This window comes from Lepidochelys olivacea, assembly GCF_965140295.1.
Source record: "Lepidochelys olivacea isolate rLepOli2 genome assembly, chromosome: 7".
NCBI classification, from domain to species: Eukaryota; Metazoa; Chordata; order Testudines; family Cheloniidae; genus Lepidochelys; species Lepidochelys olivacea.
This window is the reverse complement of record NC_140417.1, coordinates 26,098,901-26,120,702: the sequence shown is the minus strand read 5'-3', so window position 1 is coordinate 26,120,702 and position 21,802 is coordinate 26,098,901. Positions and strand designations below refer to the sequence as shown.

Sequence of the window (21,802 nt, the reverse complement as noted above, 5' to 3'; positions counted from 1 at the left end):
AAAACTTGTTAGAACAGCTGCAGTATTTAATAACATAATCATGTACTGTTTGTACTGTAGGATTCCTACCTCATTCAGATGTAGACTGTGAAGTTGAGCTCAAAGAACAGAGGACATTTCTTTTGTTTGAGGCACTGTTCTGGGAGTCAGAGCTAGGGTCCACTCCTTGCTCTGCCACAGACTTCCTGCAGACGGAAGGCAAGACTCCCACGTTCCATGTGCAAAACGAAACTGAAGTAAAACAGCACCTGCAGTCTTAGTGGGGCATTTTTCCTTCTTTGAGTGCTTGACTTATCATGTCTTTTTTATAATTACATATTTTAAAATGGTTAAATAGCCTTAGCAGTATGAATAAGAAATAAAATAGAGGCTTGCCACTGTTCCTATTTTGTGGAGAAGGAAGAGCATTTACTTTGTACTCATTATTTCAGGGTCTCCTCCAGAAGCAGAAGGAATTGGAGACTGGTCTAGTTCCAACCATAAATCAAGAAGAAAACTTTATTTCACCATTTTAAAAAAGGTACACAAGTATACAAAAAACTTCAGCTTTAAAAATGTAAGGCACAGCACTTTATATTTGCTACTGTAATTTACTAACCGCATCTAAATCTTTTTTAACCAAGGTCTAATCTCCTACATGAAATGTGACAGGTTATGTGGTTTCGTTCCTTTTCCCCTTCCCCCCATGTGGTTGTTTGAAGATGCTTGAATCTAATATATAATGCATTTATTTGCTATTAGAGTGGTCTTCTGCTTTGAAGATTTCTTAAGATTATGTAGTAAGGAAACAGCGGTATAGAAAGTTTGTTTACATTAACTTTTTGTAGAATTTAAAATACATGTATTTTTGATATAAATAAATGTATTAAATATTTAATGACATACCAATTTTTGCCTCTCACTAAAAGAGAAAAAAAGTGCCAAATCTCTTCCCCTTTCAGTGTTGCCATGCCCAAAAAGCTGTCTGATCACTTAGATAAACAATTTGTGTTCCAGTGAGCAACCTAGCACTCAAAAAACCAGTGTATGTATTGAATAAGCTAGCTAAAACTGAATGGCAGTGCTTATTGTCCAGCTACGCCAAAAAGAGGACAAGAGACACGCAGCATGGTTTAGTTAGGCCACAACTTTTTTCTTAAAAATCTGGGAGTACCTGGCCGATAGAAGTGTACAGTGCGGATAATTCCATAATCATTTCAATATATAGCTGGGGGCTTCTGTCAGCTCTCCCCCTTACCTACCCTGGTCCCCAGCCAACCCACAGCAGGGACCTCACCCTTCCCCCTCCTCAAATGAGGGTTAAGGGAGACTATAGAGAAGGGTGAGGGCTGGCTCCCTGCTATACCAGTCATAGGAGCCTCAAACCCCCCCTCATGCCCCGCTCCTTTAAATCCTTTACCAATGCATTTTATCTGATCACTGTAGCCCTTTCCCATGGAATACCTACAGTGGGCATCTGCTAGGAGAGGCACCAGCAATTAGCTTGGCTGCCCCCCCACACTTAACCAGGTGCCCAGACATCTCCTAATGCCCCCTTTAATATCAGCCAAAAACTTCTCAGCTCCCAAGTCTGACAGGTGGACCCCATCTTCCCTGAATAATTCTGGTGCCCCATATACTATGCCTGGATGCAAAAAGACTGACCCTCCTATGACATCCATGAATTTGGCCACCTGCCTTTCAGGGTCTTGGCAGCTCCCTCCCACACCCTGCGTTGCAGCATATCTGACCATACAATTTTTACTCCTGGTAAAAGTTCCAGGATCAACCCCCAAGTCCCTCTGAACTCTGACCATTAAGTATAGCTGTTTACACAGTCCCACATTATCTTCCTCAAGGTGAGCCACAATTATATCTGATGCCTGCTCACAGGACACCATAGTGTACAGAAGTGGCATCAGCTGATCCTATAACATGCCCCTCCTCCCGTGCCAGCTCAGGACTGCTTCACCACTGAGGCCTAGCTGCAAACCTCCAGCCAACCTCAAAGCCCACCTCTGCACCCAGTAAATAATACTGTGCCTGCAGAGCCACATCACTGTCTGCCAGCATCTGGAATGAAAATACAGAGGAAGTACTGATTTTTCCCCTATTCTGCATGCTTCAGAATAGCAATGCCCAATTGCCTGAATTGTCCTAACCCCCATTCCCAGCTGGGCCACTGCTGTTGCCGTCTAGATCCTGGATGAGTGGGAACCAAATTCATAAGCTGGGCATCCCAACTTTGTCAGGCCCTATCTTGAAACTGTAGCAAACTGGTATGGTGTGAGGGAATTTCTAGAACAGTGAATAAAGAGGGGCCCATCCCTACATGGTCTTATAGTCTTGTATGCCCTCACACAGGGAAGATCCCAGGCTTGCCAACCTCCTGTAGAATAGTGGATTCACCTCAGCTGCCTTCATCTGTCTTTCACTTCCTCCTGGTTAATATAACTAATTGCCCCTCCCACTCTATATCCCTCGGTTCAAAGCTCTTTCTGGAAGAATCCCTACAGGATCCAGGTACTAGCACACTGATCCTAAAAGCTTTTAAAAAAAAAAGCAGCTACCAGAAATGCTGCCTTGACCAAGTCCACCTTGTCTCAGGTAAAACAGGGTTTTTCTTCCAGTAGCATGGACCTACAGTGCTCCCTCTCTTCCAGTCACCTGGGGTGTGGGTGGGAAATGGATCAGCAGCCCCACACTGACCTGGTCTGCAACTGCAGCATCAAGTTGGTCCCTGACTCTCTAGCTCTTAAAGGGGCACACGTCTTTTCCAACAAGCCAGACAACAGCCCGCCACTGCTTAATGTGCAATGAGCTGAGTCAAGTAAAAGTAAAATGAGTTAGTTCCTGTTCTCAGACAGCAGACTCTTGTTTAAAAAAAATAAAGTTCTAGGTTTGTATATTTGATTAACCCAAAACCGTATTCAAAATTGGTTTGAACTTCTGTTTCTGAAGTTAAGAGTCAAAATAGCATCTGGGCTTAGCTCTCTAACTGCATTTAAGCCAATTCAGGGCAAAACTGTTTCAGCCAGAAGGGATACCTGTAGAGAGGAATTACAGCTTTAACTCATGCCAGCAGGTCTTGCCCAATGTTTTTTCAAAATTGCCTCAGGAGGCTATATTATTTATAGATCAAATGAGATGTCCCTCCTGAGACAGTTTGTTGTAAGAAGCTTGAATTTGAAGATAACTGCCTTAAATCCACATCAAAGAGCATTGTTTAATTTACAGGTGATAAACATTTGGCCAGTTGTTAGGCAAGTTTGGATAAATTCTTTCATAGAATATCAGGGTTGGAAGGGACCTCAGGAGGTCATCTAGTCCAACCCCCTGCTCAAAGCAGGACCAATCCCCAAGTAAATCATCCCAGCCAGGGCTTTGTCAAGCCTGACCTTAAAAATATCTAAGGAAGGAGATTCCACCACCTCCCTAGGTAACGCATTCCAGTGTTTCACCACCCTCCTAGTGAAAAAGTTTTTCCTAATAGCCAACCTAAACCTCCCCCACTGCAACTTGAGACCATTACTCCTTGTTCTGTCATCAGCTACCACTGAGAACAGTCTAGATCCAGCCTCTTTGGAACCCCCTTTCAGGTAGTTGAAAGCAGCTGTCAAATCCCCCCTCATTCTTCTCTTCTGCAGGCTAAACATAAGTCATGTGTTCCAGTCCCCTAATCATTTTTTGTTGCCCTCTGCTGGATGTTTTCCAATTTTTCCACATCCTTCTTGTAGTGTGGGGCCCAAAACTGGACACAGTGCTCCAGATGAGGCCTCACCAATGTTGAATAGAGGGGAATGATCACGTCCCTCAATCTGCTGGCAATGCCCCTACCTATACATCCCAAAATGCCATTGGCCTTCTTGGCAAGGGCACACTGTTGACTCATATCCAGTTTCTCGTCCACGGTAACCCCTAGGTCCTTCTCTGCAGAACTGCTGCCGAGCCATTCGGTCCCTAGTCTCTAGCGGTGCCTGGGGTTCTTCCGTCCTAAGTGCAGGACTCTGCACTTGTCCTTGTTGAACCTCATCAGATTTCTTTTGGCTCAATCCTCTAATTTGTCTAGGTCCCTCTGTATCCTATCCCTTTCATTATATACACATGAGAAAAACCACATCTGAATGTGTGCATTGTCATACAGTTGTTTCTATATGCCAATCTCACTGTCTAAAGTTTAATGAAGAAAGGAAATTGAGTATTTTTCTTCAGAAGCATTGCCCCTGCATGACGACGTGACACGTGCCATACAGTAGCTTAGTTCTTCACTAATATATTAAATAGTTTGATATTCTGGCAGGAAAAGCTTTTTGTAACTATACTAGATACAGTAAAACAAAGTGAAGGAACTTTTCTTCTATTTTTAGAAGTCTTTTTTTATATAGAAGTGTTTTACTTACTTAAGATGCATTAAAAGAGTATTTTAAAAATGAACAGCAGCTTGAAATTAGTTTTTTTTTTTTTTTAGAAATAGTTTTAGCTACTTGTCATTTGTGGCTTAATCACATTTTGCCTTTAAAAATTTGTCCCTTGGCTGTACTAAAAACCTAAACTGGCTGCAACAGAAATAAACTGTCTTGAAGGAGAACCCCCCCCCCCTCCAACCAAGTTTTCTTGTATTACTCTTAGGTGGTAGTGGACTTCAACACTAAAACACAACACATGGTAGTATGCCAGAGTTTGTTTTACCGTCCATATAGTATTTTCTGGAAATCTTCACAAGACTGGGCACAAGGAAAGTTGATGCATTTGTGCTTCAATAGTTGAGTTACTGAACATAACTCATACAGAAAAATGTTCTAGGGTGGGGAGAAGACAAAATCTAGCACAATACCTATAATTGTCTGGCTATGCTAAAAGAATGACAGGAGACATTAGCTAGGGGTTTAATCAGGCTACAATTTTATTATTAGATGTCTAGGACTAACCTGGTGGATAAAATGTGCAGTGCAGGTGAAACCCACAGAATTAAGGGGGGTGGGGGGAGAGAGAGCACTTTTACCAGCCCCTCCACCTTTCCATTCATGGCCCTCCAACAGATCCACTGCTAGTAACCTCCAATTCCAGCCATTTTTTTTGGGGGGGGGGATATCTTCCACCAGCTCTCCCCACATTTTATCCAGGTCCCTTCAGTAATTCCCTTGCCCAGACCTTACTGACCCTGGACCCCCACCCACTATAGGAGGTATAAGGATGGGGGGTGGGCTCCCTGCTGTGTCAAGCACAGGAGTCCCCAACTTGCTCAATTACCAAGGACCTCTCCTTGATTCCTTTTCCAAGCCATTTATCTGTTCTTTTGTGCCTTAATTTACGGAGTACCTGCACTGAACATCCACCGTACATTTAAAAAGTTGCGATATATGGCCTACCGCCTGTCGTACTATGCAGGAACAGAGCTGACCTGAACCTGCTGTGAGGAAGGCAAAAAAAAAACCCACTGCACCTGGCCAATATGATGGTAAGGGAAAAATTCCTTACCAGCCCCCTCAAGGAGGCAGCTACAGTAATGCCCACAGCAGATATAGCTAATCACCTAGCAGATTTCTGACCTAAATAGGGAGGGTGGGTACTGCCTAACCTGCTCCCAGTGAGGAGGGGAGGGTCCAGGCCCAGGCTGACCTTTTTAAACCCCTCATTTCTAGGTGGTGAGTCATCCACCACACTGACTACTTTTCTAGCAGTTTTACATCTCCTCTCCTTCCCCAAGCCTGAAAGCATTGCCCTCTCCTCCCCCCCCCTCCTCAAAGTGCAGGGTGGTGATTGTCTGGCTATTGCAAAAGAAAGACAGGAGACATTAGATATGGGTTTAATCAGGCTGCAACTTTATTAGATGTCTAGGACTAACCCAGCAGATAAAATGTGCAGTGCAGGTGAAGCCCCCATAATTGGGCAGGGGGAAGTGCTTTTACCATTCATGTCCCTCCAGCAGATTCACTGCCAGGAACCACCAATTCTGGAGGGGCTTCCACCAGCTCCACCCCCTTTTCCTCCAGGTCTCTCAAGCAATTCCTTTGCCAGGACCTTACTAACCACCACCCCCTGTAGGAGTGGTTAAGATGGACTATAATGATGGGGGGACAGTGTTGGCTGCTTGCCATACCAATCAGAGGAGTCCCTAATTGCCCCCAGCTTGCTCAATTACCAAGCCCCTCTCCTTAATTCCTTTTCCAAGCCATTTAGCTATTCTTTTGTGCCTTAATTTATGGAGTACCTGCACTGAACATCCACAAGGAGGCACCAGCCATTAGTTTGGCTGCCTCCTCCCCACATTCAGCTAGGTTCCCAAACATGTCCCAATGCCCTCTTTTATATCAGCCAAAAATATGTCAACACCTGAGCCTGACAGGTGCACCCCATCCTCCCAAAATAACTCGGGTGCCCCACAGAGTATGCCAGGATGTGAAATTACTGTCCCCCTCAAGGGCAGTAAGAATTTGGCCACTTCCCTGTTCACATACTTCCTGGTTTTGTCCACCCTGGCAGGGCTCATGGCTCCCGGCCAGACCCTTTGCTGAAGCATATTCGACCAGACAACGTTAACGCCTAGAAAAATTCCCAGGATCTGCACCAGGTCCCTCCTTGTTCGAAGCATTAACTCCACCCCTTTAAGTGTTTCCAGATCATTTTCTCCCAGGTGTATCACCAATATATCCGGTGGCTGCTGATGTGCCCACACAGCATACAACAGCGGTATCAGTTGATCCCATAACATGCCCCTCCGTGCGTGCCAACTGAGTAATGCTTCACCACCGAATCCCAGCTGGGAGCCCTCGGGCAACCTGGATGCGTGCCTATGCACCCAAAACAATACTGTGCCCACAGATCCACACCCGTGTGTGTATAGCCGGCTGTCCCATATCTGAAATGAGAACACAACTGATTAATGTTGATTTTCCATCTGCAGTCTTACATATGTTCGGTTTGCATTAGACTGCCAGCACCCAATTGCCTGAATAGCCTCTGCTTCCATATGTATCTGTGCTGCTGCCCTATTCTGAATGAGCAGGAGCTTTTCTTCTATTTGTAGAAGTCATCTTTTTGTAGAAGTGTTTACTTAAGATGCATTAAATGAGTATTTTAAAAATGAGTACCAGCTTGAAATTCATTTTAAAAAAATAGTTTTAGCTAATAAAAGTAGTGAGTGCACTTATCATTTGTGGCTTAATCACCACATTTTGCCTTTAAAAAAAAATTGGCACATGGCTGTACTAGAACTTAAACTGACTGCAACAAAATAAACTGTCTTGAAGAAAAAAAAACCCAAAACCTTAGTTTTCTTATACTACCCTTTAGTGTTAAAGTCCACTACCATGTAATTAAAACAAAAACAGAATGGTAGTACGCCAGTTTGTGTTTTACCATCCATATAGTATTTTCTGGAAATCTTCTCTATAGTATTCACAAGACTGTGCACAAGAAAAGCAGATACTACAGAAAAATGTTCCGGGGAGGAAGGAGACAAAAATCTAGTACAATACATATAATTTTAAAGGAAAGGGTGAGAACAGTAAACAAACTTTCATGAGGATATTCATTTTAGTGGCATTGCCACATTTAGCAGAACATTACGTTCAGGGCCTAAAAGTACTGATAGTGTCTACCTTTTAACACTACAAATCAGCTGTCTGCCATCTGTACATTTATAAGAAGATACAGAACTTTAAAACTGTAGGGCTATTTCTATGCAGTTGTGATAAGCAAAAAAGGTACTAACAGATTAATTAGATGCACACAAAAATGGTATTGAAATAAATTTTGCAGCATCAGTTTTCTGTATTTTAGAAACAGGATATAAAACAAATCAAGTTGCTACTAAGTCCCATGTGCATGAAAAGTTTATTTTTTTTTTTAAATGGAACTGCACCATTGGTTACTCTAATTGAGGTATTTAGCCAAAATCCAGTATTATATATATTTTTTCATTAAAATAACTACACTGCCTTATCGCTATGTAAAAACATTTTGTACAAAATTTGTGTCCAATGTCAATCAAATACATACATAACAGTTTTTATATTCATTTAAAGACAAGTGGCTTGGATACTCTATTACAGTTTACTTAAAAATTAAGCTTTGCTATTTCACATGCTTTAGGCAAACATTCAGTTTTACATTAAAACAGACTTCAAACTGAAGTCTACGTACAGGTCAAATACAAATGTAAAAACTTAAAAGTGCCAACAAAACAAGATAATTCAAATACAATAAATGTTAAAAAATATATATTTATTTCAATTTTCAGATGCTTCAACTAGTACAGGCCATCATGATTTAAATAAGACAGGGAAACATTTGAGTTAAACGACAAACATTTTGTTCAGAGAATAAAATAGAAACTGTTAATTCACTTTTTTAGAAACAGAAAAGTCCACAACAAACCTATAAAAAGTTTTAGTTTTGTATTTATTTCTATTTTGAATATGGCCTGGAAGATTCACAATTTACATCCCAATTACTAGGAGAAGATGACTTGTCTGTATCCATGCTCTGACTGTAAGCAGACAGAAAATAATTCCCACCTTCTTGGTTTTGACTTGTGGAAATTGGGTATGTTGTTCCCAGAAAAGTCTGATGAGTGAGAACATTAAAATGACTGAACTGATGGGACATACTTAATTGTCTACTGTAAACTTGAAAGTTGTTGAAAGGAACTTGTTCTACTGAATTGTTTTTGTCTCCTTCAGCAGAGCATGTGGTAGAAACAGGAGTTATTGGCTGTCTCTCCTCCAAATCAAGTTTAGAAGTTTTTTCCATCAACCCAATTTGTCCTTCAGAAGACAGCTGCATATCGGTTAGAGAGTTTTCTTTTGAATCTGTTCCATGTGAGCCTTTGGTCTCTGTCTGCAAAGCTTCTGAATGAGAATCATACTTTGAGGCATCACTGCAGATTTCTATTTGTGATGTTTCATCCCCTGAATCCAAAGACATGTCTTCCTCGTCCTTTTCATCGCTTTCTACAAAAACTATATTAAGAAAGAGAAGTCCTACTCTATTGAAATATACGATTTTTAAAAAAGCTATACACTACTCACAGAGTGTTATGCTTCGGGTCTGTAAATCCAATATCACTTAAGGCTTGGTCTTCTGCCACTCTTGTTCACTTACTCAACACACACACTTAACCCTTTGTGTGAATGTCCAGATATTCCGATGCTAAAAGCTTCTGCGCATTGTGGTCATGTTTAGTGTTGGGAAATCCCAACTCCCAGCTCCAAAGGGGTTAATGTCAAAACAGCATCTAAAGTTATACAGTAGGTCAGTATTTGATCAGACAATTACAGAATACAATTACTGACATCCAAGTTCATTTTGTTACCATTTCTAAGTCTGTCATTAAGCTTATACTTCCCTCAGAACAGAAGGGAAATGCCATTTGGCTTACTCATTACCTTACCCTCTTCATCATCATCAGGCTTTCTTGGATACTGAATTAGTCAGTAATTCTGTATTTAAGATACCTTAATGTATTCAATCCCAGCTTCCCTTTCTCATTGCTTAAAATACAGAGTACTTGAGAGTTGGGATTTCCTCACAAATCTACAGAGTTTGTTTTGTAAGAGTAAAGACACACTACACTTAAAGGACCTCCACCCCACTCCTCTGATTAGTTGGAAAGAGTATAAAATATGCTGCATATTACCTGATTGTCTTTCAGGAACACCAGGTGAAGGAAGGTTGTTTTCTTCCGTAATTGAATTGTGGTAGCCAACGAGGTTTTTGAAGTTTTGCATAAAGTCATCAACTGTAGCAACTACTATTCCATTATCAGCATAATTTGAAAATGTTTTGACATTCTTTTCTAAATTTACAAAAAAAGAGAAAGAGGAGTGACTTAGTAACATAATAATATCAAACTTAAGAAAAAGACAGCTGCAAGTTCTGGTTTTACCTGTTAAGAAGACAACATGTCTTTGTTGTATATTCTGAGCCTGAAGTCTGATAAGACAGTCCAATTCTGGAGCATTTCGTGTTTGAGAGTCACAGTTATGATATGACAGAATCTCAACCATGTGTTTCTTCTGATAGGTATTCAGAAGTGTCAGCAGACTCAAGGCTTTAGCATTCATTCTATTTAAAAGAGGATTGGAGGTTTATATTTAGATCAATATTCAAATTACATGATGTATCACATGATGAAAACTCCCTTCAAATATATTTTCTTGATTTAAGATTTTATATCTTTGAGAGCACTATTTTTCTAACACAGAAGTGGGCAAACTATGGGGCTGCATCCAGCCGATGGGCTCCTCCTGCCCAGCCCCTCAGTTCCTGGCCCAGCAGGCTAGTCCCCAGCCCCTCCCCTGATGTTCCCCCTCCCCTGCAACCTCAGCACAACGCTCTGGGCAGCGCAGTTGCAGAGCTGCGGCCTGACCCAGTGCTCTAAGCAGTGCTGCCAGCCACCGGTGCTCCAGGTAGCGTGGTAAGGGGGCATGGGGGGTTGGATAGAGGACAAGGGAGTTGGGGGAGGGGGGGAAGATGGTCAAGGGTATGGATAGGGGTTGGGGCGGTCAGAAGGTGGGGAACAGGGGCATTGGATGGGGCAGGGGGCAGTCTGGGGTGGCAGGTCTGGGGATGGGGCAGGAGTCCTAGGGGAGCTGTCAGGGGGCGAGAAGCAAGGGGGTCGGATAGGAGGTGGGGGCTGGGCCATACCTGGCTGTTTGGGGAGACCCAAAATTTCCTCCATACAAATTTTAGAAACCCGATGTGGCCCTCAGGCCAAAAAAAAAAAAAAAAAAAAGTTTGCCTATCCCTGTTCTAACATGTCATTTCAAACACTTTATATTTAGAGTACACTGCTTACCTCCCAAGCTCCTTGAGTTTTTTTTGTATTTTACAGTGGACTTTCCACTGCCATTTCCCATCAGGTGTATTGAGGTCCTCAAGGAACTTCAGGAAATTTTTAAGTTTATCTATTTTTGAGACAAATAATTTGTGTTATATAGCTTTAAAACAGTTTAAAATCTAAGCTAAACCCAAACACTATTGGGTCTTCCATTTTACAGATCTTTGATTAACAGCTGAAAACATAACTCCAGTACTGAGCTTTATAAGAACTTAAAAAATAAAAAATTACTCAGTTTCTAATGGATTACAGTTTGCAGTCAGTGGCTCAGGTCCACTAAAGTTGTGTAAGCTTACACATGGGCTAAAATTTGACCTTAAGTGACTTACTGCCATTGAGAGAGATCCATTAAAAACTAATTCACTTAAGTTTTGTTTCTGGGGGTTTTTTGGGGGGAGAGAGAGAATGGAGAGACGTATGTGGTCTTAAATAAAGGCTACAATTATAAAAACTGTGTATATTTCTTTGGGAACTGTTAATGGTTTGGTGGCATCATACAAAATTTTTCATGTCGAGGTAGCTATTCAGTCTAGTCTCGTCTCTCAGTTTGGGTCAGACTTCTACATCAGCAGCCTATGAAATTTTGGTTGGTGGCCCCAATCCAGCTGCTTGTAGACAGCTAATCTCCAAAAAGGCTATAATAAAGTGCATGAGAATGAATTGCTTTAACTCTCTTTGGTAACAAGCTTGATACATATGACTGCAAGAAGTTTGCATTGCCTCTCTTCTGTAGTTAAATGGAGGATTTCATTCTCAAGTGCTGTCAATAAGACATCTTTCTCCTGTACTAAAAATTCATGATTTTTAACAAAAATTCTTACCAACTGTGACAGACTCTGGATTAAGAACAGATTCATCAGACACAACAAAACCACCAGACACAAACAATTCATTGTAAGTGTGGTTTTTCACATCATCCAAGCTATCAACACCAGCAAAGCTGACACATGAAAGCCTCTTCAGAGTTACTAAACCAGGTATCTGTTTAGAAAAGAAAACCAAGGATTACTTTCCACTTCTATCCACAATGCTAGCTTGTGGGTTCCGAGACAAAACTTTTCCAGAAGTGACTAATGTACTTATTTCTGTAGGATGTGATCTCACAATGAAGTCATTACAGACATTTAGGCAGAATGAAGGTGGGGAGGTTGGAAGTGATGACAGTACAAAAAGGTGAATATTCCACAAAATACCTCTGATTGCTGCCCCGTCCCAATTAAGTTTTTATACATGGCCATCAACATAATTCAAGTGCACACAGTGAACTGAAAGTTCCCTTCACTCTTCCCTAGTGCATCATGAAACTATACATAGAACAGCATTAATGAAACCGCCATGGAGTTGAATATATATTAAAAATGATGAGCATTGACAAAACTGTATGGGGAATCTTGCAGTCTGTTCACAGCATGTTCAGGACTAAAGACCAAATGGTATTATTACATCTATATTTCCAAACAAAAATTACATTAAAATTAAATTAAGGTTGACAGGACTTCCAAACAACCTTAACTCTGCCCTATATGAGGCCATGACACATGATTAAAGCATCAGAAGAAATTATAAAAATATATTACATTTCTCTCTTCTGCCCCCTCACTGAGTCAATACAGTGAAAAGGTGTCTTACCTTTGTATTTCCCTATCTTAACATTTTGGGTTTCTTTTGCATTTTTGTGTTGGAGGAAAGGACAAACTACACTTCCTTATTCACTTTTTTCATACCAATCATGATTTTTAGACTTTATCATATTGCCTCTTAGTCTCCTCTTTTTGAAGATAAACATTTCCAAGTCTTTAATCTATCCTCATATGGAAACCACTCCACACTCTATCATCTTTGTTGCCCTTCTCTGAACCTTTTCTAGTTCCACTATGGTCTTTTTTGAGATAGGGTAACCAGAACTGCTTGCAGTATTCAAGGTGTGGGAACACCATGTATTTATATAGTAGCATTATGATATTTGTTGTATTACTTATCCCTTTTCTAAGGGTTCCTAACATAGTGTGCATTGAGCTGAAGTTTTCAGAGAACTGCCCAGTTACCTCTCAAGAAAGAGATCTTGGAGTAACAACTAATTTAGACCCCATTATTACATATGTACAGGTGGGATTACTTTTTCCAAATTGCATAACTTTGCACTTATTAACATTCAATTTCATCTGCCATTTCATTACCCAGTCACCCTGTTGTGCGAGATCCCTCTGTAAATCTTTGTGGTCAGCTTTTGACTTAAAATTATTTTGACTAACCTTGTTTCATCTGCAAACGCTGCCATTTCACTGTTCACTCCTCCTTCTAGATCATTAGTGAATATGTTGAACAGCAAAGGTTTTCCTCAGGGGACCCTCCTGCTCACCTCTCTCCATTGTGAAAACTGACCCATTTATTCATATCTTTTGTTTACTATATTTCAACCAGTTACTGATCCAGGAGAGGACCTTCACTGTTCTCCCATGACTTAGTTTCCTTAAGAGCCTTTGGTGAGGTACCTTGTTAAAGGTTTTCTGAAAATCCAAGTACTTTATCAACTGGATCACCATTATCCACATGCTTGTTGACATATTCAAAGAATTCAAATATATTGGTGAAGCACAATTTCCTTTTTATAAAAGCTGTGCTGACCCTTCCCCAACATACTGTGTTTCTCTACATGTCTGATAACTCTGTTCTTTATTGTAGTTTCAACCTATTAGCACACTACTGAATTAAAGCACACCACCCTGTAACTTACACAATTGCCTCTGGAGCCCTTTTCAAAAATTGGTGTTACATTAGCTACCTTCTGACATCAGTGTGGGACAGTATTTCAAATTTGTTTCCAAAAAAGAATATCTACATCAGAGCTATCTCCCGCACAGCCCTCTGCAATGAAGACTGAGCAAAGAATTCATTTAGCTTCTCTGCAATGGCCTTATCTTCCCTGACAGCTCCTTTAAGAGCTTTGTCACCGGGTGGTCCTAATGCCTATTTGGCAGGTTTCCTGCATCTGATGTACTTACATTCCTTACTGTTAGTTTGTGTGTCTTTATCAAGTTGCTTCTTAGATTCTCTTGGCCAGCCTTATTATACTTTTACACATGACTTGCCAGAGTTTGTGCTCCTTCCTATTATCCTCACTAAAATAGGACTTCCAAATTTAAATTAAAAAAAAAAAAAAAGTATTTTTTGCCTTTACCTTCATTACTCTGCTGTTTAGCCATGGTGGCATTCTCTTATTGTCTTTTCTGATATGGGGTATACATTTAGTCTCCGCCTCTGTTATGGTTTATCTGTCAGTAGAGGCTGGTGCATAATATTCTCTCCAAATAAATGCCTCTTTCAAAAGAGCTGCCATCTCCCTCTTTTCTCAGTGGGACAGAGGCCAAAGCTGCTCTCAGTTAAGGTGTCCCTTTTCAATACAGCTACTGACTCACATTGTTTCCAATTAAAGTAAAGCCAACAGCCCTGTGTTAAGAGTGCCCTGGGTGGCCTCAGTTTCCTTGACAATTGGAGATAGGTGGCCATTTTTCAGAAAGGCCTCTAACATTAGGTAAGTTTATCTTAGTTCCATTTTGAAAGAATATTTATATATGCAATTCTTTCAAACAATAGTCAGAGTCAGTCCCTGCTGAAAGAGGAACTTTCACTGTTGAAAAATAATGGAAAACAATCCTTTAAAAAAATCTAAAAGCTTTAGGTATACAGTGCCCAAGATGTCAGTGAGTTTTAGTTAAAGACTTTTTGTCCAGAATAATCTTAACTGAGCAAATTGCTTCAAAATTCCCTAACACTTGGTGTTAAATTTCTTAATTTTAAATTCAGACTAACCAATTTACTTCCAAGATCAGAATATTACTCAACAAATACTACAACAAAATGATTAAATCCCTGCTTTAGGAGCAAACTCAACTCAACCTTGGCTATTGAATTATAAGCAGTGCTTCCATTTTATCTAATATAAATTAAAAAGGAAAAAAGTTATGTGGTCATAAGTAGTAGTGCAAGAGAGTTACAAGATTGGATATGTCAAAACAAGTTTAATCCATTCTAGTCAAGATGCACATTACAATGAAACATTTTAAATGCAAGTGACTAACTTAAGCTTTGAGTCAACTTTCTATATTTCACAGTTAAAATTAAACTAGTACTATTAAATGTATTTAATGTACCTTATGGATGAGGCTGGCAATATCTTCATTTTGAATAATTATCAATAGTTTGTCTAAAGTAGCTCTTCTTTTCAAGAATTGTTCTGGGTGGCATTCTGTATTACCCAATTTTGTAAGGTATTCCTACCCCACAAAAGAGAGAGAGAGAGAGAGAGAGAGAGAGAGAGAGAGAAACATATTTAATTAGTTAAACCAATGCAATTCCAAAGCTCACCATATAGAGTTTTTACTATTCAAGCAAGCACATAGGCATTTTTAAATCAAATATTTGTAGGATTTTTTTACTTGTACTCAAGAGCACTAGCTAAAAAGAAACACACGGACTAGATGAATTTTGTAAAGCTATTTCTGTAATTATTTTTACGGAACTCCATCTAAGTGGCTGACCACCTTAGTCCCTGCTGAAAAATGCACTTTTCACTAAAAGCCAAAAACATTTTACTTTCAACTCCATGATATTTAATATTAAACACAGAAGTGTAATTTCTCAACATTATCTGGAATTTCAAGAAGCAAAAGTTATAGGAATTTTATAGGAATTTTTCATTCCCTGACCATCCCTTAATATATTCTCCATTCTACTTGAAGTGGAAAATGTGCTTTTGATCATGTTTCTCTTTTTATTCCTGAAACCTCACAGAAGCTGCCCTACAGTGCTACTTTCAAAAACCACAAAACAAGGTCTTCTCCAACTAATCCCATCGTCCAGCTGGAAAGAGGTTTATACCTTTCCTAGACAAGAGGAAGACTTAAATTGAGTGCAAATATGCCACAGGCGAGCCTTCACTGACTTATGAAAAAGTAACACCAAATTTCAAAGCTCAAATGCATCTATACCTTACTGATGTGTTTGCAAGTCAGGTTTATTTATCCCAGACTGAATGGCTCCAATTAACACCATTTTTAAAATGTAGAAATATTTGGACAAGCTTTCAAGGCCTTACACTCAACTTGATGGCATCTCTGTTTGGATGTAGTGGAATTTTTGACCACCACTATTTCAGGGAATGTTCCAAGCATCAATGAGCAAAATCCTGGTGATTTTGGGGAATAACTGAAAGACAGAGAGGAGGAAAATGGGGGATACAGCCTGTGCCAGCTGATTAACAGAGCCACAGCTTTGAGCAGCTCTGCAACTGTTTATAAATCAAAAGAACTGGTTGATGGAGTTCCTGAAACAGAAGGGGATGGGAGCATGGCACAAAGTGAGCTTCTGCAGTCTTGGAGTGGGGGGGGAAAAAGGGAAATGAAGGAATGCAAGAAGCCCCTGATGTGTGCAATTTGTTCAGCCTACAGAAGCTATGAAGCGTGAGACACCCTAGCTCTATGCTAAGGATAGGTCCCAAAGGAAAAACCTATTTACCTGTATTTCTTTGCAGAGAGTACTTTCTTCCTCTTCATGAATGTAAAATTTCACAGTGTTTTTCTGTACATCTTTAATGATTTTGACCAAGCTGTTGAATACTTCAGGTTTTAACTGGCTTATAAAATCAGAGAGTGCTGGTTGGGTTGAAATGTTTAAGTTATCTGGTGATTTCTGAGTCTTTTCTGGTGCCTCCAGTGGATCATCACTGGAAGTGTTCTTATCAGATGTCAGTAAAACCTCTGTGGTGGCACTAACATGGTCCATTTCCTCTTTCACTATGGTTAAGTTCATTGATGAATGCTGCTCATTACAGTTTGGCTCCTCCACAATACTGTTACACAGTGGTTCTGATAACAGTGCAGTGTCAAAGTCACTTGAAACAGATACACCTTGTTCTGGTAGAGGATTCAATTGAGCCTCAGTTACAGCATCTCCTGCTGGATCAGGACTAGAATTAAGAGGTGGAGTATGCCTACCACAAGAAGATGACAGAGCAACATTATTCAGCTTTTCACTCAGCCTCTCTATATACTCTTGGACAGAGATTTCCGATGCCTGTAAATGTATGTATTGAGAAAGTCTCATTACCCTCTCCTGGGCTGAAGAGACAGGAGTGGACATTCCACTCACATATGCAATATTCTTCTGCTGCAAAATCTCCTGAACCTTTCTTGCAAAGAGATTGTATTCTTCCAGTAATGTAGACTCTATTATTCCACTTATGGAGTGCTTAGATGCAAGAGGGTGCTCTGTTAGTGCACACTGATCTTCATTTTTCTCCACGTGACTTGTATACAATCCATCTTCTTTTGTCCCCTTTTGTATGTCTGAAAATGGAGAGTATGGAAACTGGTAATCAGAACTTCTTTGTCTATTTATTACCCGGGGGTCATTAGGAAGGGCATCCTTTGGTGGTAAATACACCAGTTGTTCTTCTGGTGATTTCAGACCTATACAGGAAGAGTTAATTATTATAAATCTAAAGTTTGAAAATTCAACAAAAATACACACTTGAAGTTTGTAATAATTTTAAAACAGCATCAAAACTTCTACCTAACAAATTAACTCTGCATTTGAGGCATTAATGCCAAAGTGCTAGTACAGAAGCACTCAGAGTTTAACCTTTCTTAGGTTCGGGGGGAGGGAGGAGGGAAGAAAAAACAGAGTATTTTAGGATTTCATTACTCTCACTTAGGAATGAAAAATCATAAGCAAGTCATTTTGTCCGACAATAATATCTGATGAGCACTACTGAACAACAGGAAGCAACAGAACCTTCACAAGATTTAAGCAGACTGAAGTGGGTAGGTGACCAATTAAATCATTGACATTTTCTTCCTATCTAGCTTTTAAGTAGAAGTCACATATTATGGTGTAGAGCAGTGGTTCTCAAAGCCAGTCCACAGCTTGTTCAGGGAAAGCCCCTGGTGGGCTGGGCCGGTTTGTTTACCTGCGGCATCCGCAGGTTCGGCTGATTGCGGCTCCCACTGGCCGTGGTTTGCTGCTCCAGGCCAATAGGGGCTACCGAAAGCGGCGCGGGCCGAAGGATGTGCTGGCTGCCCTTCCCACAGCCCCCATTACCCTGGAGCGGCCAGTGGAAGCCGCGATTGGCCAAACCTCTGGACGCGGCAGTAAACAAACTGGTCTGGCCTGCCAAGGGTTTTCCCTGAACAAAGTGGCGGACTAGCTTTGAGAACCACTGGTTTAGAGTTTAAATTGTGTGCATGTAAAATGAGGAGTTGGATGGTGAGCCATTTTTGCAAGCATTGTTAGCATGCAATTATGAAAAATCTGAGTTCAGCTAGTGACTTCCTCATAACCCCAGGTTTCTCTACAACCTTGCTGTTAAGCAAGTTTCTTTCAATACTCATAAAATAATACAAGATTAACAGCAGTAACAGAAGCCCTCCATTTATTTACAGACCAGGTAACACTACACAGATGTGGAAAAGTTTCACTGCATTATTCCAAGCCTGACAAAGATCATTTCTAGATATGGTTAGTTCCGTCCCCAAGCACATTCAATCCATTGCCTCTTTGCCAAATCTGCAAACAAAGGTTTTTACTTTGTGCTTTTGACAGCACTTTGTGTAGTAGTACCTGGGAAAAGCTGAAATTGCTATCAGTTTCCTCTTCGGTTTGTGTGGGACTTTCTAACAGCACCATGAGAGAAAAACCATTAAAAAAGAAGTGGGGGGTAGAAAATGAGATTGTAAAATCACTAAATCTGGTTTGGGGATAAGGGAAGAGATGTGTCATCTCTGGAGTAGAAATGGTATCCAAAATTATGTAAAAAGAAGAGGAGTACTTTTGGCACCTTAGAGACTAACCAATTTATTTGAGCATAAGCTTTCGTGAGCTACAGCTCACTTGCATCCGATGAAGTGAGCTGTAGCTCACGAAAGCTTATGCTCAAATAAATTGGTTAGTCTCTAAGGTGCCACAAGTACTCCTTTTCTTTTTGTGAATACAGACTAACACAGCTGTTACTCTGAAACCTAAAATTATGTAAGAACGTCTTAAATTCGTATCCCTTTAAAGTGCAATTATACTTTTACTAGTAAGTACAAAAACAAAAGACACCTGTTTGTGTGCTTAACAGGATACCAATCTAATTTAGTGACAAAAATAAGATTTGTTTCAGGATTTTAAAATCCTGTTATCTATGCAAAGCCAAGCAGAAGTGAACAGATTCTATTCCTTTGTGCCAGACTCTTATTTCTTCTCTTCTCAAATTAAGTTCCAAGCAATTACAACTGAAGGCAAGTGGGTTGCCTAGGTGCAACTGAGGGTCTAAAGATGACCTGTAGAATCTTTATTTTGGGGATTATGCAAAAAGAAGAGAACAGAGCTTGACTCTCAGAACCAATACACAGGTATTCAGAGTGCATCTGAATCTAGAAGTCACTGCTACATGAATATTTTTAAGAGTCATTTTAAAAATATACTCCCTTCCCCTCCTCCCCCTGAAGACTTTTCCAGCAGCAAAAAGTTACCAGAATGTAGCAGCACTGTAGCCACCATAGCCTACATAGCCTTAGGATTTTAAACCTAGTTTGCCCTAGTGTGAATTGCAGGCAATATGTTCTCAGTTGTGCATTTCATTTGTGTCAAGCTGCTTATCTTTCACAAAACTATTTTATTTTTGTACCCAGAAATATATGGTACTATAATCTTTTCATATACTTCTGAATCACATTAAACTAACAATACTATAAATTTTACCACTTTCTAAATTTTCAATAGGACATATTACTATTCAGTTACATCCTTAAATACAGATTATTAGGAACGAAATTTTTATTATGGACCCCCCCCGCCATACTTCACTATGTAGAACATGGTGAAGTTTCCAAAACCAAAATATGAAAATCATTGAGAGATGCGCTACAAGATTTATCACTAATTTGAGACATCACAACCACCTGAAAGATCAACTTAGTTGTTTTGCAAGAGAAAAGTTCAGTGCATTTAAAAAACAAAAACCCACACTTGACAGATCCTGCCTTTCAACATAAGGCTATCTGAACATGTAGAACTTTAAGTTGCTATTCAAGTTTGTTGACAAGAGAAACTATTTACAAAAAACCCCAAAACCTGATAGTATTCCTTATGTAACAAAGAAAAGCGTCATTGCTTGCAAAGGCTCGTTAACAACTACAGCAGAAATGCAAACTACAATGCAAAGGTAACCTTTGGGGTCAGAATTTTAAACTCAAAGCATTTTCAGCCACTTTACGGGGGGGGGGGGGGAGGGGGGCAAGACATTACTTTTAATGAGCACTCTCTGAAGGTGGCATCCTTCACATATCTACACCATTGGGTCACAAATACTCAGGAGAAACTAACTGTGTAGGCACAACAGAAATTGTCAAACAGGTATACTGAGCAAATAACTTCCAGCGTTTGTTCCTGTTCAAATATCTGACTTCCTACTTTAATTTGGTCTGTCCAGTTAGTTTGTAGAAAAATACCAGCTTTTTTTAAAAAAAAAAAAAAAAAAAAAAAAAAAAAAGATCTAGCTATTCTTGTTGCTTTACAGCAAGATTCTGCAATGCTGCAGAAAGATGTCATTCTAGAACGACAAAAGGAAGAGACACTGTTTTGATGAGTTTATTTTAAAAATATCAGTAGTTCAAGTAGTGCATGCCAAAGGAAAATATCCCAGAACATTTAATAGCTTAGGGTGCAAGATGAATAGCATTAAAAGCTATCATTTTTAAGATCTACTATCCCACTAGCCTTCTTGTACAAGGTAACAGGGAAAAGCAAGCAAGAACCAAGTTGGATTGAATTTCTGGAGATTCAAGATGAACTTTTAATTTAAGGAATAAAACTAGGTTCTGGTTAGGACAAAGTGATCATAAGCAAGAAAGCGGATTGCTAAAACTGAAACCCAGGTTTATTTCCAGCCTATTGTGAAGTTTGGATTATGTAGCAATTAAGACATGGAAGATTACCCAGTGCTCAGCAACACAAAATATCCATGTAAGTTAGGTAATTAAAAAGCAATAGTAAGTTTTTTCAGTGACAAGGACTGGAAAGCATCATGCAACAAAAAGCAAAGAATTTACGACTTTAAAAAATCAGGACTTTCTGTCATTCCTCACAACCATGATAGAGGACTGAAAATGAAAAGTAGCAATTTTCAATTTTGATTTTTTTTTTAACCTTACTATTTATAAACGGATAGCAATAGATCAATCACTAATTTATCTCCTTACAATTGAGAAAATAGCGAAAAACTGAAGTTGCTTTCCCTGGGGCCTATGCTTTCCTTCCACAACCATCTCTCCACCACAAAAATAAAGAAACCCACAAACCATCAGATGCAGTCTATTATATAGAGGCAGAGAAGCTTATTGTACGTGATGCTATTTAAAAGATCTTAAATCCCTAAAAGGAAATTCAAAGGCTCCTTGACGCTATTACATTTTCAGGAAGGTATGCTTGATAGAATCAAATAACTGACAGAAAAGCCTGAAATCTTAAGACTGTTCTAATTCTCCTTTAACATTCTTGGGTCACTCTAGTGAATCAATTCCATTAATTCAATGGCAATACCAGAAGAAACTATAAATTGGGAAGTAGTGGCATATGGGGAAAAAAAAGCGCAGCCATCCTTCTCACCTGTTTGGTTATCTCCATGTTTTTCCAGTTGATCCTCTGGATCTCTTCCTGCCCCTCCTGAGGGAGAGCAGCAGTTAGCATTTGTAGAGTTTCTCGATAGATACTTTCTAGCACCTCTCAAACTAATTGTGTTATAGAACTAATCAGTATATAAATACAGTAAGAGTTAACTTGAAAGTTAACCCCCTAGAGTTTGTAACACTGGTGACGTCTATTAATTTAAACACACACCACCTCCTTCGTCTCTGGTGATTAGGGATGTTCCTTCTCTTTTTAGAGAAGAGAATACTTCACAGAGAATTGCATGGTTCAGATAAAAAAAACACTTGGCAT

At 39.8% G+C, this 21,802-nt stretch overlaps 2 protein-coding genes across 9 annotated transcripts in view; one reads left to right on the top strand and one right to left on the bottom strand.

Annotated features, from left to right (window-relative positions):
- Nucleotides 1-21,802, top strand: part of CCDC66 (coiled-coil domain containing 66) — an 82,316-nt gene that overhangs the window by 38,505 nt on the left and 22,009 nt on the right. For 2 of the 3 annotated variants that reach the window (XM_084635528.1, XM_084635526.1), the window contains exon 19: nt 432-520. In XM_084635528.1, coding sequence (XP_084491654.1) covers nt 432-515 — 84 coding nt within the window. In that variant the 3' untranslated portion in view covers nt 516-520. Of the gene's footprint in view, nt 1-431; nt 521-15,613; nt 16,325-21,802 lie in introns of those variants that run through there. The other variant, XM_084635527.1, reaches the window with a different exon arrangement.
- Nucleotides 5,781-21,802, bottom strand: part of TASOR (transcription activation suppressor) — a 51,858-nt gene continuing 35,836 nt past the window's right edge. The window contains exons 17-24 of one of the 6 annotated variants that reach the window (XM_084635524.1): nt 21,470-21,526; nt 16,337-17,289; nt 14,974-15,096; nt 11,644-11,803; nt 10,781-10,889; nt 9,869-10,047; nt 9,620-9,778; nt 5,781-6,838 (exon numbers count right to left, since the gene is read on the bottom strand). In XM_084635524.1, the coding sequence (XP_084491650.1) occupies nt 6,771-6,838; nt 9,620-9,778; nt 9,869-10,047; nt 10,781-10,889; nt 11,644-11,803; nt 14,974-15,096; nt 16,337-17,289; nt 21,470-21,526 (1,808 nt within the window). In that variant the 3' untranslated portion in view covers nt 5,781-6,770. Of the gene's footprint in view, nt 6,839-7,892; nt 9,218-9,619; nt 9,779-9,868; nt 10,048-10,780; nt 10,890-11,643; nt 11,804-14,973; nt 15,097-16,336; nt 17,290-21,469; nt 21,527-21,802 lie in introns of those variants that run through there. The other 5 variants (XM_084635520.1, XM_084635522.1, XM_084635525.1 and 2 more) reach the window with 5 other exon arrangements.